The 12,182-nt window shown below is 43.8% G+C and overlaps 1 protein-coding gene across 3 annotated transcripts; it reads left to right on the top strand.

Annotated features, from left to right (window-relative positions):
* Nucleotides 1-1,254: 1,254 nt before the first annotated feature.
* Nucleotides 1,255-9,058, top strand: LOC100194647 (proteasome (prosome, macropain) 26S subunit, non ATPase, 3-2). Of its 3 annotated transcripts, NM_001139732.1 has the most exon segments (13): nucleotides 1,309-1,356; nucleotides 1,466-1,630; nucleotides 2,265-2,455; nucleotides 2,660-2,797; nucleotides 3,013-3,149; nucleotides 3,325-3,515; nucleotides 4,016-4,119; nucleotides 4,713-4,827; nucleotides 4,909-5,028; nucleotides 5,171-5,274; nucleotides 7,986-8,168; nucleotides 8,171-8,192; nucleotides 8,799-9,058. In NM_001139732.1, coding segments are annotated over 12 exon segments (1,524 nt in total). In that variant the 5' UTR covers nucleotides 1,309-1,356; nucleotides 1,466-1,470; the 3' UTR covers nucleotides 8,858-9,058.
* The last annotated feature ends 3,124 nt before the right edge of the window (nucleotides 9,059-12,182 follow it).

Raw genomic sequence — 12,182 nt, 5'->3', positions numbered from 1 at the left:
CACACACATAGCGGTACTTCACATACACCACCCACAACATTCATGTTGTCCCGTATGCCACTCTGGGCTCGTGTGGGTGGAACTGGCTTTGGTTTGTTGACCGTCTGTGGGAGATCGCATGTCCCCTTCTTATTGGAGAGAGAGAGAGCCCCATGGTGGCAGGAGATGGCACAGCATGGGACGGGATCGCTGCATCCCCCCCTCCACTACCTCCCCCACCATCCTCCCAGCCTTTAATGTGTCTCTCATCACTCTGTTGGCATGCCAGCACTTTCGCCATTTCCATGGTAACGGCTCATTCATGTTTACCCCCTTGTACAAACAATCCCTGATCTATCCTTTCCCTTTTCTCTTTCAAGACTGTCAAGGGAGTTGTGATTATATAACTTTATGACACATCTCTTGCCTTTGGTTTTGGTGTCTTTACAGTAGATCTGTGTGGCATGCATGGAATTTGGAGTGGGATCATCATAGTGCTCAGATGATCAAATAAATAATGTTGAAATTGCAATCAGTGTAATTACTGTATGTGTGCGCCTAAGCGTCTTCAATGGTCATAAACATTGTAAGTGGATTGGCTCACAAAGTAAATTATCCCACTGAGGATGTATACTGAGCTAAAATATAAATGCAACATGTAAAGTGTTGGTCCCATTTTTAATGAGCTGAAATAAAAGATACCGGAAATATTCCATAGACACAAAATGCTTATTTCTCTCTTAAACTGAGGAGTATTTCTGTCTGTAATAAGCCATTTTGTGGGGAAATATAATCATTCTGATTGGCTGGTCCTGGCTCCCCAGTGGGTGGGCCTATGCCACCCATGGCTGTGCCCTTGCCCAAACTTGAAATCCATAGATTAGAGCCTAATGCATTTATTTCAATTGACTGATTTCCTTCTATGAACCGTAACTTTGTAAAATATTTGAAATTGTTGCATGTTGCGTTTATGTTTTTGTTCAGTATATATGTGCCAATGCGAGAAATGGACGTCATATAAATTACAACATAGGCTACAACTCTGTCAAAGCACAATAGGCCTACAATACATTTTTTATTTGATCAAAACTCGCCATAAATGGTTTGGATTATTAAGGAAGATGAGTGGAGCCCTAAACAAATTCAATTTCTCTTTAAATTGGATTAAGAAAATTATTATTATTACCAGATCACCCTGTTTTATATCTACATCAAACAACAATTCGTACTAAAAGTAGCGTTAGTGAAAATGATCACTTTATTCAGCTATCTATTACTTTTGACTGCTCGATATTATCATCATCAACTAGTATGGTATGTCTCCATAATCCTTTGCGTCTCGCAATAGTTGCCAGTCATTCTGCCGACGAGACGAATGTGAGTGTCGATTGGAGTGAAATAACTAACTGTGTATTCTACGTGGTTTATTCTTTACATGGCTTATTGATAGGTAAGTTGTTTTTTTTACTTGCACATTTCATTTCAGACAGTATGAAAGAGACAACAGCCAAGAGACGCGAGAAACCCAAGGACTCCAAGGCTGAGAAACAGAAAGATGCGGGCCCCGAGCCGCAGGATGTGGAGATGCCGGAGGAAGACTCGACTACTGCAGAAAAGAAACCCAAGGAACTTGATACCCTCACACTTGAAGGTAGCTAGATAGATGGTTAGCTGCGGTTTAACACAAATACTGAAAAGGATATATTCAAACTCAATGTCAGTTACGGAATATTGCAACTGCTTCGGTTTTTGCTACCTAGTACGGAATGTTAGTTAGCAAGCTGTTGTCAGTCTATGTAACTAGCTAACTAATTTGACAGTTTTAATTGGCAATACTTTGTTGAAATGTAACTATCGTGAGAGAATGTAATTAGCTGACCTAGTTAGTCAGAACATATAGTAACAGGCTAACTGCGTTAACGCTTGTCTGACTTTATTCACTCGCTGTATTAGTAACTAGCTAGGTAGCTAACGTTAGCTAGCTAACTATCTGGGTGCCTAACAACGAAATCCCCTAGTCATAGCTAGCTAGTTAATCAGTTTGCTAGCAATGTTAACTTTAATGCGTGTCAGTTGGAAATCACTTTACTGACGTAACCTGTCAAAGCATTACTTCTATATTTTTGTGTATCCAATTGTAGCGACCTAGCTTGCCAGGTCATTGTATTTACAAATCTTTTCAGTTTTGAATTGAGTGAAAGAACTGACATTAGTTGTCAGATTTTTTTTCAATCACTATTCCATAAGTCTCTCCTTATGACCTCACTCCCCCTCTCCCGTTGCAGACATCAAGGAGCATGTGAAGCAGATAGAGAAGGCTGTGTCGGGCAAGGAGCCTCGCTTTGTGCTGAGGGCCCTGCGTGCCCTGCCCTCCACCAGCCGCCGCCTCAACCCCAACGTGCTACACAAGGCTGTGTCTGGCTTCTACACCTCCAACGCCGCTGGCAAAGAGTTCCTACTCAGCTTCCTAGAGGAGGTATGATGAGTGCAGATAGAAAAGACTGGTACTACTATTACTACTTCTATTGCTGAGAAACCTTGACTATGAACTATTACCCATTGCCTTTATCTCTGTCTCCTTTGCCCACTTGACTCCTTTGGTCCCTTTCTGTCTGCTTCTGTCTTTCCTTTTCCCTCCTCTACCCACGCCCTCTCCCCTCCATCTATTGCATCCATCAAGCCCATGGACACCGAGGGAGATATTCAGTTCAGGCCCCGTACAGGGAAGGCAGCTGCCACCCCCCTGATCCCTGAGGCGGAAGCCTACCTGCAGCTGCTCCTGCTGGTTTACCTCACCGACAACAAACGCTACACAGAGGTGGGCTGACTGAGTTCACACACACTCTCTCGCTCTCTCATGCCTCTGTCTCTCGCTCTCAGGCATGCACAGTACATATTTATGTTGGATTGAGCTCTGTATTCTCTTTGGTATATACAATACTCACCACACGGTGGTCCTTACAAAGAAATGATGTCTGGGTTAATTCCCGACTGCCTGTCTTGGTTGTTAGCTTCTCACTTTTCTCTCTGTAGGCCCAGAAGGTGTCAGACGAGCTCTTGCAGAAGATCGGACCTCAGAACCGCCGTGCTCTGGACCTGGTGGCTGCTAAGTGTTACTACTACCACTCCCGCGTCTACGAGTTCCTCAACCAGCTGGACACTGTGCGTAGGTAAGCCCACCAACACTCACTGACTGTTTTTATTTTTTCTGACTTAAACCCATGGCGAGGATGACGGTGGGGAAAGATGGAGGTTGTTTCAAAAGGCAGTAGGCCAGTTTGAACCTATGCAAGTCAATATGTAATGCCTTCGGTCGATTTTAAACTAAAAACCCTTCTCTCTCAGTTTCCTGCACACGCGCCTGAGGACGGCCACCTTGCGGCACGACGCCGACGGCCAGGCCACGCTGCTCAACCTGCTGCTGAGGAACTACCTGCAGTACAACCTGTACGACCAGGCTGAGAAGTTGGTGTCCAAGTCAGTCTTCCCTGAGCTGGCCAACAACAACGAGTGGGCCCGCTACCTCTACTACACAGGTGAGAGAGAGGGACTGGGGGTGAGAGAGAGGGACTGGGGGTGAGAGAGGGACTGGGGGTGAGAGAGGGACTGGGGGTGAGAGAGGGACTGGGGGTGAGAGAGGGACTGGGGGTGAGAGAGGGACTGGGGGTGAGAGAGGGACTGGGGGTGAGAGGGGGACTGGGGGTGAGAGGGAGACTGGGGGTGAGAGAGACTGGGGGTGAGAGGGACTGGGGGTGAGAGGGACTGGGGACTGGGGGTGAGAGGGACTGGGGGTGAGCACTAAGCTTACCAATTTCTGTTGACATAAGGTGTCACCCGTGATAAAACTGTATACATTTTACTAGTTGAAGACATCAGAAGTTGTTTAGTTTAATCACATTCAATTTAATTATGTTTATCAGGCCTCTACAGGTTTTGAAGTGACTATAGGAAACTGCCTCAGAATATGAATGAATTTGTAGTTGTGGCTTAGTTTGCTGCTTTTCCACTCTGATCATTCTCTCCTTCAACCCTCCAGGTCGTATCAAGGCCATCCAGCTGGAGTACACAGAGGCCAGGAGGACCCTGACCAATGCCCTGAGGAAGGCCCCCCAACACACAGCTGTGGGCTTCAAACAGACAGTTAGTACACCCAGCATGCAGTTTTGTGTGCAATTATTACATTTTGCACACACATTTTACATGTTAGTCTTTTAGCAGACACTCTTATCCAGAGCGACTTAATGGCGCAATTAGGGTTAAGAACCTTGCTCAAGGGCACATCGAGAGATTTATCACCTAGTCGTCACAGGGATTTGAACCAGCAAACTTTTGGTTACTGGTCCAATGCTCTTAACCACTAGGCTACCTTATTAAAAAGGAGAAACTTGTTAAGGTTTTAAAGTTGTCACTCAAATTTCCCGTAGTGTGTTGCCTGACAACATATTGTCAATCAAACTTTATTTGTACAGCACATTTCTTATAGGGAATGATGCATTTCAATTTTTTTTTAATATAAAATACATTTAAAACGAAATATTTTTCTTTCTCCACTTCATACACAAACCTGCACACACGAACAACAACTGAGACGAGCACAATGACATCTCATCTGCCAAGACCCACATGCTAATGCTATTTCAATAATTCAGGGGATGCATTTCGAAGTGCTTAACAAATAAAATAGCCCACTGTATGCCACAAAGTTCAGGTTGTTCACATCTTCTCCCTATCAGGTTCACAAGTTGCTGATTGTGGTAGAGCTGTTGCTTGGGGAGATACCAGACAGGCTGCAGTTCCGTCAGGCTCCCCTGAAGAGATCACTAGCGCCCTACTTCCTGCTCACCCAGGGTAAATTGCCGGCAAGCTGGGTCATGAGAATGAGTCTTAAGCGTGAGTAAGATGTGAACCCTGATCTCTGTTCCCACACAGCTGTCAGGACGGGTAACCTGGCCAAGTTCAACCAGGCCCTGGATCAGTTTGGAGAGAAGTTCCAGGCAGACGGCACCTATACCTTGATCATCCGCCTGCGACACAATGTCATCAAGACAGGTCAGTGACCAGGCCTTTCACTTCGTGCTATTCTTCCACATTCTCAGATGGCTTCCTCTTCTTTTTAACAGTTTTTGGTCATGGTTCTTCATTTTTAATACCTGAATGACTTGTTGATATTTAACACCATCTCTCCCTGTAGGTGTGCGTATGATCAGCCTGTCCTACTCTCGTATATCCCTGGCAGACATCGCTCAGAAGCTGCAGCTGGACAGTCCAGAGGATGCTGAGTTCATAGTGGCCAAGGTAACATGATATACTACAGCCATACTCAATTGGTGGACCGCGATTCGAGCCCAGATTGGAGTCAATATGGTCTAGGAGCGTGGATCACAAAACCAGTCAGTATCTGGTGTGACCACCATTTGCCTTGTGCATAGCGACAGATCTCCTTCACATAGAGTTGATCAGGCTGTTGATTGTGGAATGTTGTCCCACACCTCTTCAATGGCTGTGCGAAGTTGCTGGATCTTGGCTGGAACAGGAACACCCTGTCATACATGTTGATCCACAGCATCCCAAACATGCTCAATGGGTGACATGTCTTAGTATGGAAGAACTGGGACATTTTCAGCTTCCAGGAATTGTGTACAGATTCTTGCGACATGGCATTGTCATGCTGAAACATGAGGTGATGGTGGCGCATGAATGGCACAACAATGGGCCTCAGGATCTCGTCACGGTATCTCTGTGCATTCAAATTGCCATCGATAAAATACAATTGTGTTCGTTGTCCATAGCTTAACCTGTTGGGGATAGGGGGCAGTATTTGCACGGCCGGATAAATCGGGTACGTTTTTTAATCTGGTTACTACTCCTGCCCAGTAACTAGAATATGCATATAATTGTTTGATTTGGATAGAAAACACCCTAAAGTTTCTAAAACTGTTTGAATGGTGTCTGTGAGTATAACAGAACTCATTTGGCAGGCCAAAACCTGAGAAGATTCCAAACAGGAAGCGCCCTCTCTGACCATTTCTTGGCCTTCTTGATCATCTCTATCCAAAACAGGGGATCTCTGGCATAACGTGACATTTTCTAACGCTCCCATAGGCTCTCAGAAGGCGCCAGAACGTTGAATGATGACTTTGCAGGCCATGGCTGAAAAACAGTAGCGCAATTGGTAAGTGGTCGATCTGAGAACAATGAGACTGGGGCGCTCGTGCACGAGACTCCACCATGTTTACATTTTCAGTCTTTGAACGAAAACAAGGTTTCCCGGTCGGAATATTATCGCTTTTTTACGAGAAAAATCGCATAAAAATTGATTTTAAACAGCGTTTGACATGCTTTGAAGTACGGTAATGGAATATTTTGAAATTTGTCATGAAACGCGCCGGGCGTGTCACCCTTCTTTACCCTTCGGATAGTGTCTTGAACGCACAAACAGAACGCCACTATTTGGATATAACTATGGATTATTTGGAACCGAACCAACATTTGTTATTGAAGTAGAAGTCCTGGGAGTGCATTCTGACGAAGAACAGCAAAGGTAATCCAATTTTTCTTATAGTAAATCTGAGTTTCGTGAGTACCAAACTTGGTGGGTGTCAAAATAGCTAGCCTGTGATGGCCGGGCTATCTACTCAGAATATTGCAAAATGTGCTTTCACCGAAAAGGTATTTTAAAATCGGACATACCGATTGCATAAAGGAGTTCTGTATCTATAATTCTTAAAATAATTGTTTTTTGTGAACGTTTATTGTGAGTAATTTAGTAAATTCACCGGAAGTGTTCGGTGGGAATGCTAGTCACATGCTAATGTAAAAAGCTGGTTTTTGATATAAATATGAACTTGATTGAACAAAACATGCATGTATTGTATAACATAATGTCCTAGGAGTGTCATCTGATGAAGATCATCAAAGGTTAGTGCTGCTTTTAGCTGTGGTTTTGGTTTTTGTGACATTATATGCTAGCTTGAAAAATGGGTGTCTGATTATTTCTGGCTGGGTACTCTGCTGACATAATCTAATGCAATCTAACGCAAGCGTCCCACCTAGCCCATAGAGGTTATGCCTGCCCATAACCCCACCGCCACCATGGGGCACTCTGTTCACAACGTTGACATCAGCAAACCGCTCACCCACATGACTCCGTACACGCCATCTACCCGTTACAGTTGAAACCTGGATTCATCCGTCAAGACCACACTTCTCCAGCGTGCCAGTGGCCATGGAAGGTGAGCAATTATCCACTGAAGTCTGTTAGGATGCTGATCTGCAGTTAGGTCAAGACCCTGGTGAGGACGACGAGCATGCAGATGAGCTTCCCTGAGACTGTTTGTGTAGAGATTCTTCGGTTGTGCAAGCCCACAGTTTCGTCAGTTGTCCAGGTGGCTGGTCTCAGATGATTGAGTAGGTGAAGAAGCCGAATGTGGAGGTCCTGGGCTGGCGTGGTTACATGTGGTCTGCAGTTGTGCGGCCGGTTGGACGTACTGCCAAATTGTCTAAAATGTCGGAGGTGGCTTATGGTAGAGAAATGAACATTACAGCTCTGGTGGAAATTCCTGTAGTCAGCATGCCAATTGCACACTCCCTTAACTTGAGACATGTGGCTTTGTGCACCTGTGCAATGATCATGCTGTTTAATCAGCTTCTTGATAATGCCACACCTGTCAAGTGTATGGACAAAGGAGAAATGCTCAATAACAGGGATGTAAACAAATTTGAGTGAAATAAGCTTTTTGTGCTTATGAAACATGGGACTGTTTTATTTTTGTTCAGTGTGTGTATATATTGTACCTTAAGCTCATGATTTATCCCCACTGCCTGCTCTACATCAGCTCATACAAGGATTTCCTAAACAGCATTAATAGAAAAGCACATCACTTGTGTGTGTGATAAATATGGAATGCAGTCCTCAACTGTCCTAAGCCACAGGTGACACGGTGGCAAGGGAAAACTACCTCAGTCTCTTACTGACTTTCTCTCTCCCAACCTCATCCCTCTTCCAGGCTATCCGTGACGGAGTGATCGAAGCCAGCATCAACCATGAGAAGGGCTATGTTCAGTCTAAAGAGACCATGGACATCTACGGTACCAGGGAGCCCCAGCTGGCCTTCCACCAGAGGATCTCCTTCTGCCTGGACATACACAACATGTCTGTCAAGGCCATGAGGTTTCCACCCAAGGCTTACAACAAGGACCTAGAATCAGCAGAGGTGTGTACCAACTTTTTACTACTCCTTGTATTAGCCCCTGAAATTAACTGTCGTGAGGGTTCTTTTGTAGGAGATAATATGAAATTGTTCTTTATATCTGTGCTGCTGAACTACCAGTATACTATATTTTACTGTTATGACCACAAGGGGGCAGTGTTAACTAGTTTTGTAATGTTATATTTGGGACTAGAATTTCAGACTAAATGCTGACTGTCATTCTAAAATGTTAGCTATTTGCAATCTTAACCATTTTAAAGATGCACTATGCATAAATCACTCCACCATTTTCTGGTTGCTAAGTCTAATAGTTTTCCTAATTTCAGTTTGTGAGCTTCACTGTAACATCTAAACCACTGAAATATCTTTTCCATAACCAAAAATATTATATTTTCAGCTGTTTGAAGCTGGTGTACAAAACCAAATTTAAAAGACGCAAAAACAAAACTTAAGAATGGGAGGCATAGAAATAGGGCACATAGAACAGATATACTGCTTAGACTTGCTTTCAATGAGAATGACAGATCTATAATGCATTTCTGTGGGAATTTGGTCAGGTCTCCCAAAAAGTTACATACTGCAGCTTTAGTGTGTGTGTTTACATTTCAGGAGCGCAGAGAGCGGGAGCAGCAGGACCTGGAGTTTGCCAAGGAGATGGCGGAAGATGACGATGACAGTTTCCCATGATCCTCTGAGAGGAACGAGTACAAGGATGCCTTATTGTTTTTTCCCCTTTCTCTCCCCCCTCTATCCTTCCTCCTCCCTCTTGTAATAGTTGTTTTGTTTATTTCTCTGCAGGCACAAGGCCATTTATAATATGTGTATGTTAGCATTGTAACATACAATAAGAACACCTCTATTCAACCCTACCACTGGTCATCGTTGTCCCTGCTTTTAGACTTTGCGTGTCACTGTTAACTTGCTGGGAGAAGCATTTTGTGTATCTGTATTGAGTTTGAGGCCAGCACACAAAAACAGTCTTTGTCAATTTAATTTCTAATTTGGGGAACACTCATTTGTACAGTGAATGTCTACCAAACTAAGAGCCTTTTGGCACACTGTCAGGAATTTGTTGGCTCCTTGATTGTTATTTTTGCTGCGCAATGCAATTCAATATCTTGACAGCAGACCTTTCTAAAATGCAGATATGGAAACTCATATTTCAAAATACCTTGAGGAAATCAAATCATTTGTTGTCCCTCTTTAGAACTGTGTGCCGTTGAGCTCAACGAGTTAGATTTGTCTCTGCCTCATTGTTCACAGCTCATATTCCTTCCTCTGATTTCTTAGTTTAGCTCCCTCTTCCTCCTGCCTCACAGGGTGCATCCCAATTATCTATTTTGTTCCATTAGCTTCATGGATTTTAAAAGAAATGACTGGTATAGTGCGTTCGGAAAGTATTCAGACCCCATGACTATTTCGACATATTGATACGTTAGTCATATTTTTCCCCTCAATCTACGCACAATACCCCATAATGACAAAACAAAAACAGGTGTTTAGAAAATTTGGCCAAATTATAAATAACTGAAATACCACATTTACATAAGTATTCAGACCCTTTACTCAGTACTTTGTTGAAGTGCCTTTGGCAGTGCTTACAACCTAGAGTCCTTTTGGTGCCTTCTGGCAAACTCTAAGCCGGCTGTCATGTGCCTTTCACTGAGGAGTGGCGTCCGTCTGGCCACTCTACCATAAAGGCCTGATTGGTGGAGTGCTGCAGAGATTATCCTTCTGGAAGGTTCTCCCATCTCCACAGAGGAACTCTGAAGCTGTCAGAGTGACCATCAGGTTCTTGGTCACCTCCCTGACCAAAGCCCTTCTCCCCCAATTGCTCAGTTTGGCTGGGCGGCCAGCAAGAGTTTTGGTGGTTCCAAACTTATTCCATTAAAGAATGGAGACCACTGTGTTCTTGGGAACCTTGAAATGCCTTGAACCTTCTTTTGTACCCATCCCCAGATCTGTGCATTGACACGATCCTGTCTCAGAGCTCTACGGACAATTCCTTCCACCTCATAACTTGGTTTTTGCTCTCACATGCAGTCATCTGTGGGACCTTTCCAAATCATGTCCAATCAATTGAATTTACCACATGTGGACTCCAATCGAATTGTAGAAACAAAGGATGATCAATGGAAACAGGATGCAGCTGAGCTCAATTTCAAGTCATATAAAAGGGTCTGAATACTTATGTAAATAAGGTATTTCCTTTAATTTTTTTTAATAAATGGGCAAAAATGTTTTACCTGTTCACTTTGTCATTATGGGTTATTTTGTGTAGATTGAGAAACATTTAATTGAATCCATTATAAAGGCTGTAACAAAATGTGGAAAAGGGGAAGGGTTCTGAATACTTTGACAGCACTGTATAAACCAGTCATATAATGCAGTCCTATACCAGTCACTTCCTGCAAAGTGAACAATGCCTATGCCAACACCAATCCAGTGCTTTTCAATATCTGCAGACTAGTGAATGGGTCATACTTCAGGAGGAGGGAGAGATTATTGGGACACAAACATAGACGTGCAGTAAAAGGCCCATTGCAAGGTAATGATGGTTCTAGAGCATTGCGCTTGATTACTCAATCGCTAAGATGAAAATGTAATATTAAAATGTTAAGACGTTAGGCAAAATGTATTGACATTGTTAGGGCTCGTGTTCACTAGTAAGCGGTAAATTGCCTTCACTTGTGGGCCTGCTGACCTTAATTGCCTACCGTCTGTAAGCTGTTGGTGTCTTAACGACCATTCCACAGGTGCATGTTCATTAATTGTTTGTGGTTCATTGAACAAGCATGGGAAACAGTGTTTAAACCCTTTACAGTGAAGTTATTTTTGGGGGGGATTTTTACAAGTTATCTTTGAAAGACAGGGTCCTGGAAAAGGGACATTTCTTTTTTTGCTGAGTTTGTATTACAATTATACACTTCAGTGTTTACCAATCTTGGTCCTGAGACATCAATGGTTACACATTGTAACTAATAGACTAGAAACGGTTTAACTAGTTAAAGGCTGATTTTTAATTCATATACACAGAAAGAATGAGAACTCATTTCCTTCATCTGCATTGATCTGATAAACACAGGATAAGTGTAGTATTTCAACCAGCAGAGACTGTGAAACACTTTATTGAAAGAAGTTCTTGCAAACTATTACAAAGGGAATCACAGCCGAAAGCTGCCCAGTGACACGAGCCTACCAGACGAGCTAAATAACTTCTATGCTCGCTTCCAGGCAAGTAACACTTAAACATGCATGAGAGCATCAGCTATTCCGGAAGACTGTGATCACGCTCTCCGGCAGCCGATGTGAGAGACTTTTAAACATGTTAACATTCACAAGGCCGCTGGGCCAGACGAATTACCAGGACATGTACTTCCAGCATGTGCTGACCAACTGGCAAGTGTCTTCACTGACATTTTCAACCTCTCCCTGTCTGAGTCTCTAATACCAACATGTTTCAAGCAGACCACCATAGTGTTCTGGGGCACAGGGACTACAGTAACCTGCCTAAATGACTAACAACCCGTAGCCATGAAATGCTTTGAAAGGCTGGTCATGGCTCACATCAACACCATTATCCCAGAAACCCTAGACCTACTCCAATTTGCATACTGCATGAACAGATCCACAGATGACGCAATCTCTATTGCACTCCACACTGCCCTTTCCCACCTGGACAAAAGCAACACCTATGTGAGAATGCTATTCATTGACTACAGTTCTGTGTTCAACACCATAGTGCCCTCAAAGCTCATCACCAAGCTAAGGACCCGGAGACTAAACATCTCCCTCTGCAACTGGATCCTGGACTTCCTGACAGGCTGCCCCCAGGTGGTAAGAGTAGGTAACAACACATCCACCACGCTGATCCTTAACAAGGGGGCACCTCAGGGGTGTGTGCTCAGTTCCCTCCTGTACTCCCTGTCCACTGCACGGCCAGGCATGACTCCAACACCATCATTAAGTGTGCTGATGACACAAGTGGTAGGC

The sequence above is a fragment of the Salmo salar genome, chromosome ssa06, assembly GCF_905237065.1.
Source record: "Salmo salar chromosome ssa06, Ssal_v3.1, whole genome shotgun sequence".
NCBI lineage: Eukaryota > Metazoa > Chordata > Actinopteri > Salmoniformes > Salmonidae > Salmo > Salmo salar.
This window is presented reverse-complemented; position numbering and strand designations above follow the sequence as displayed.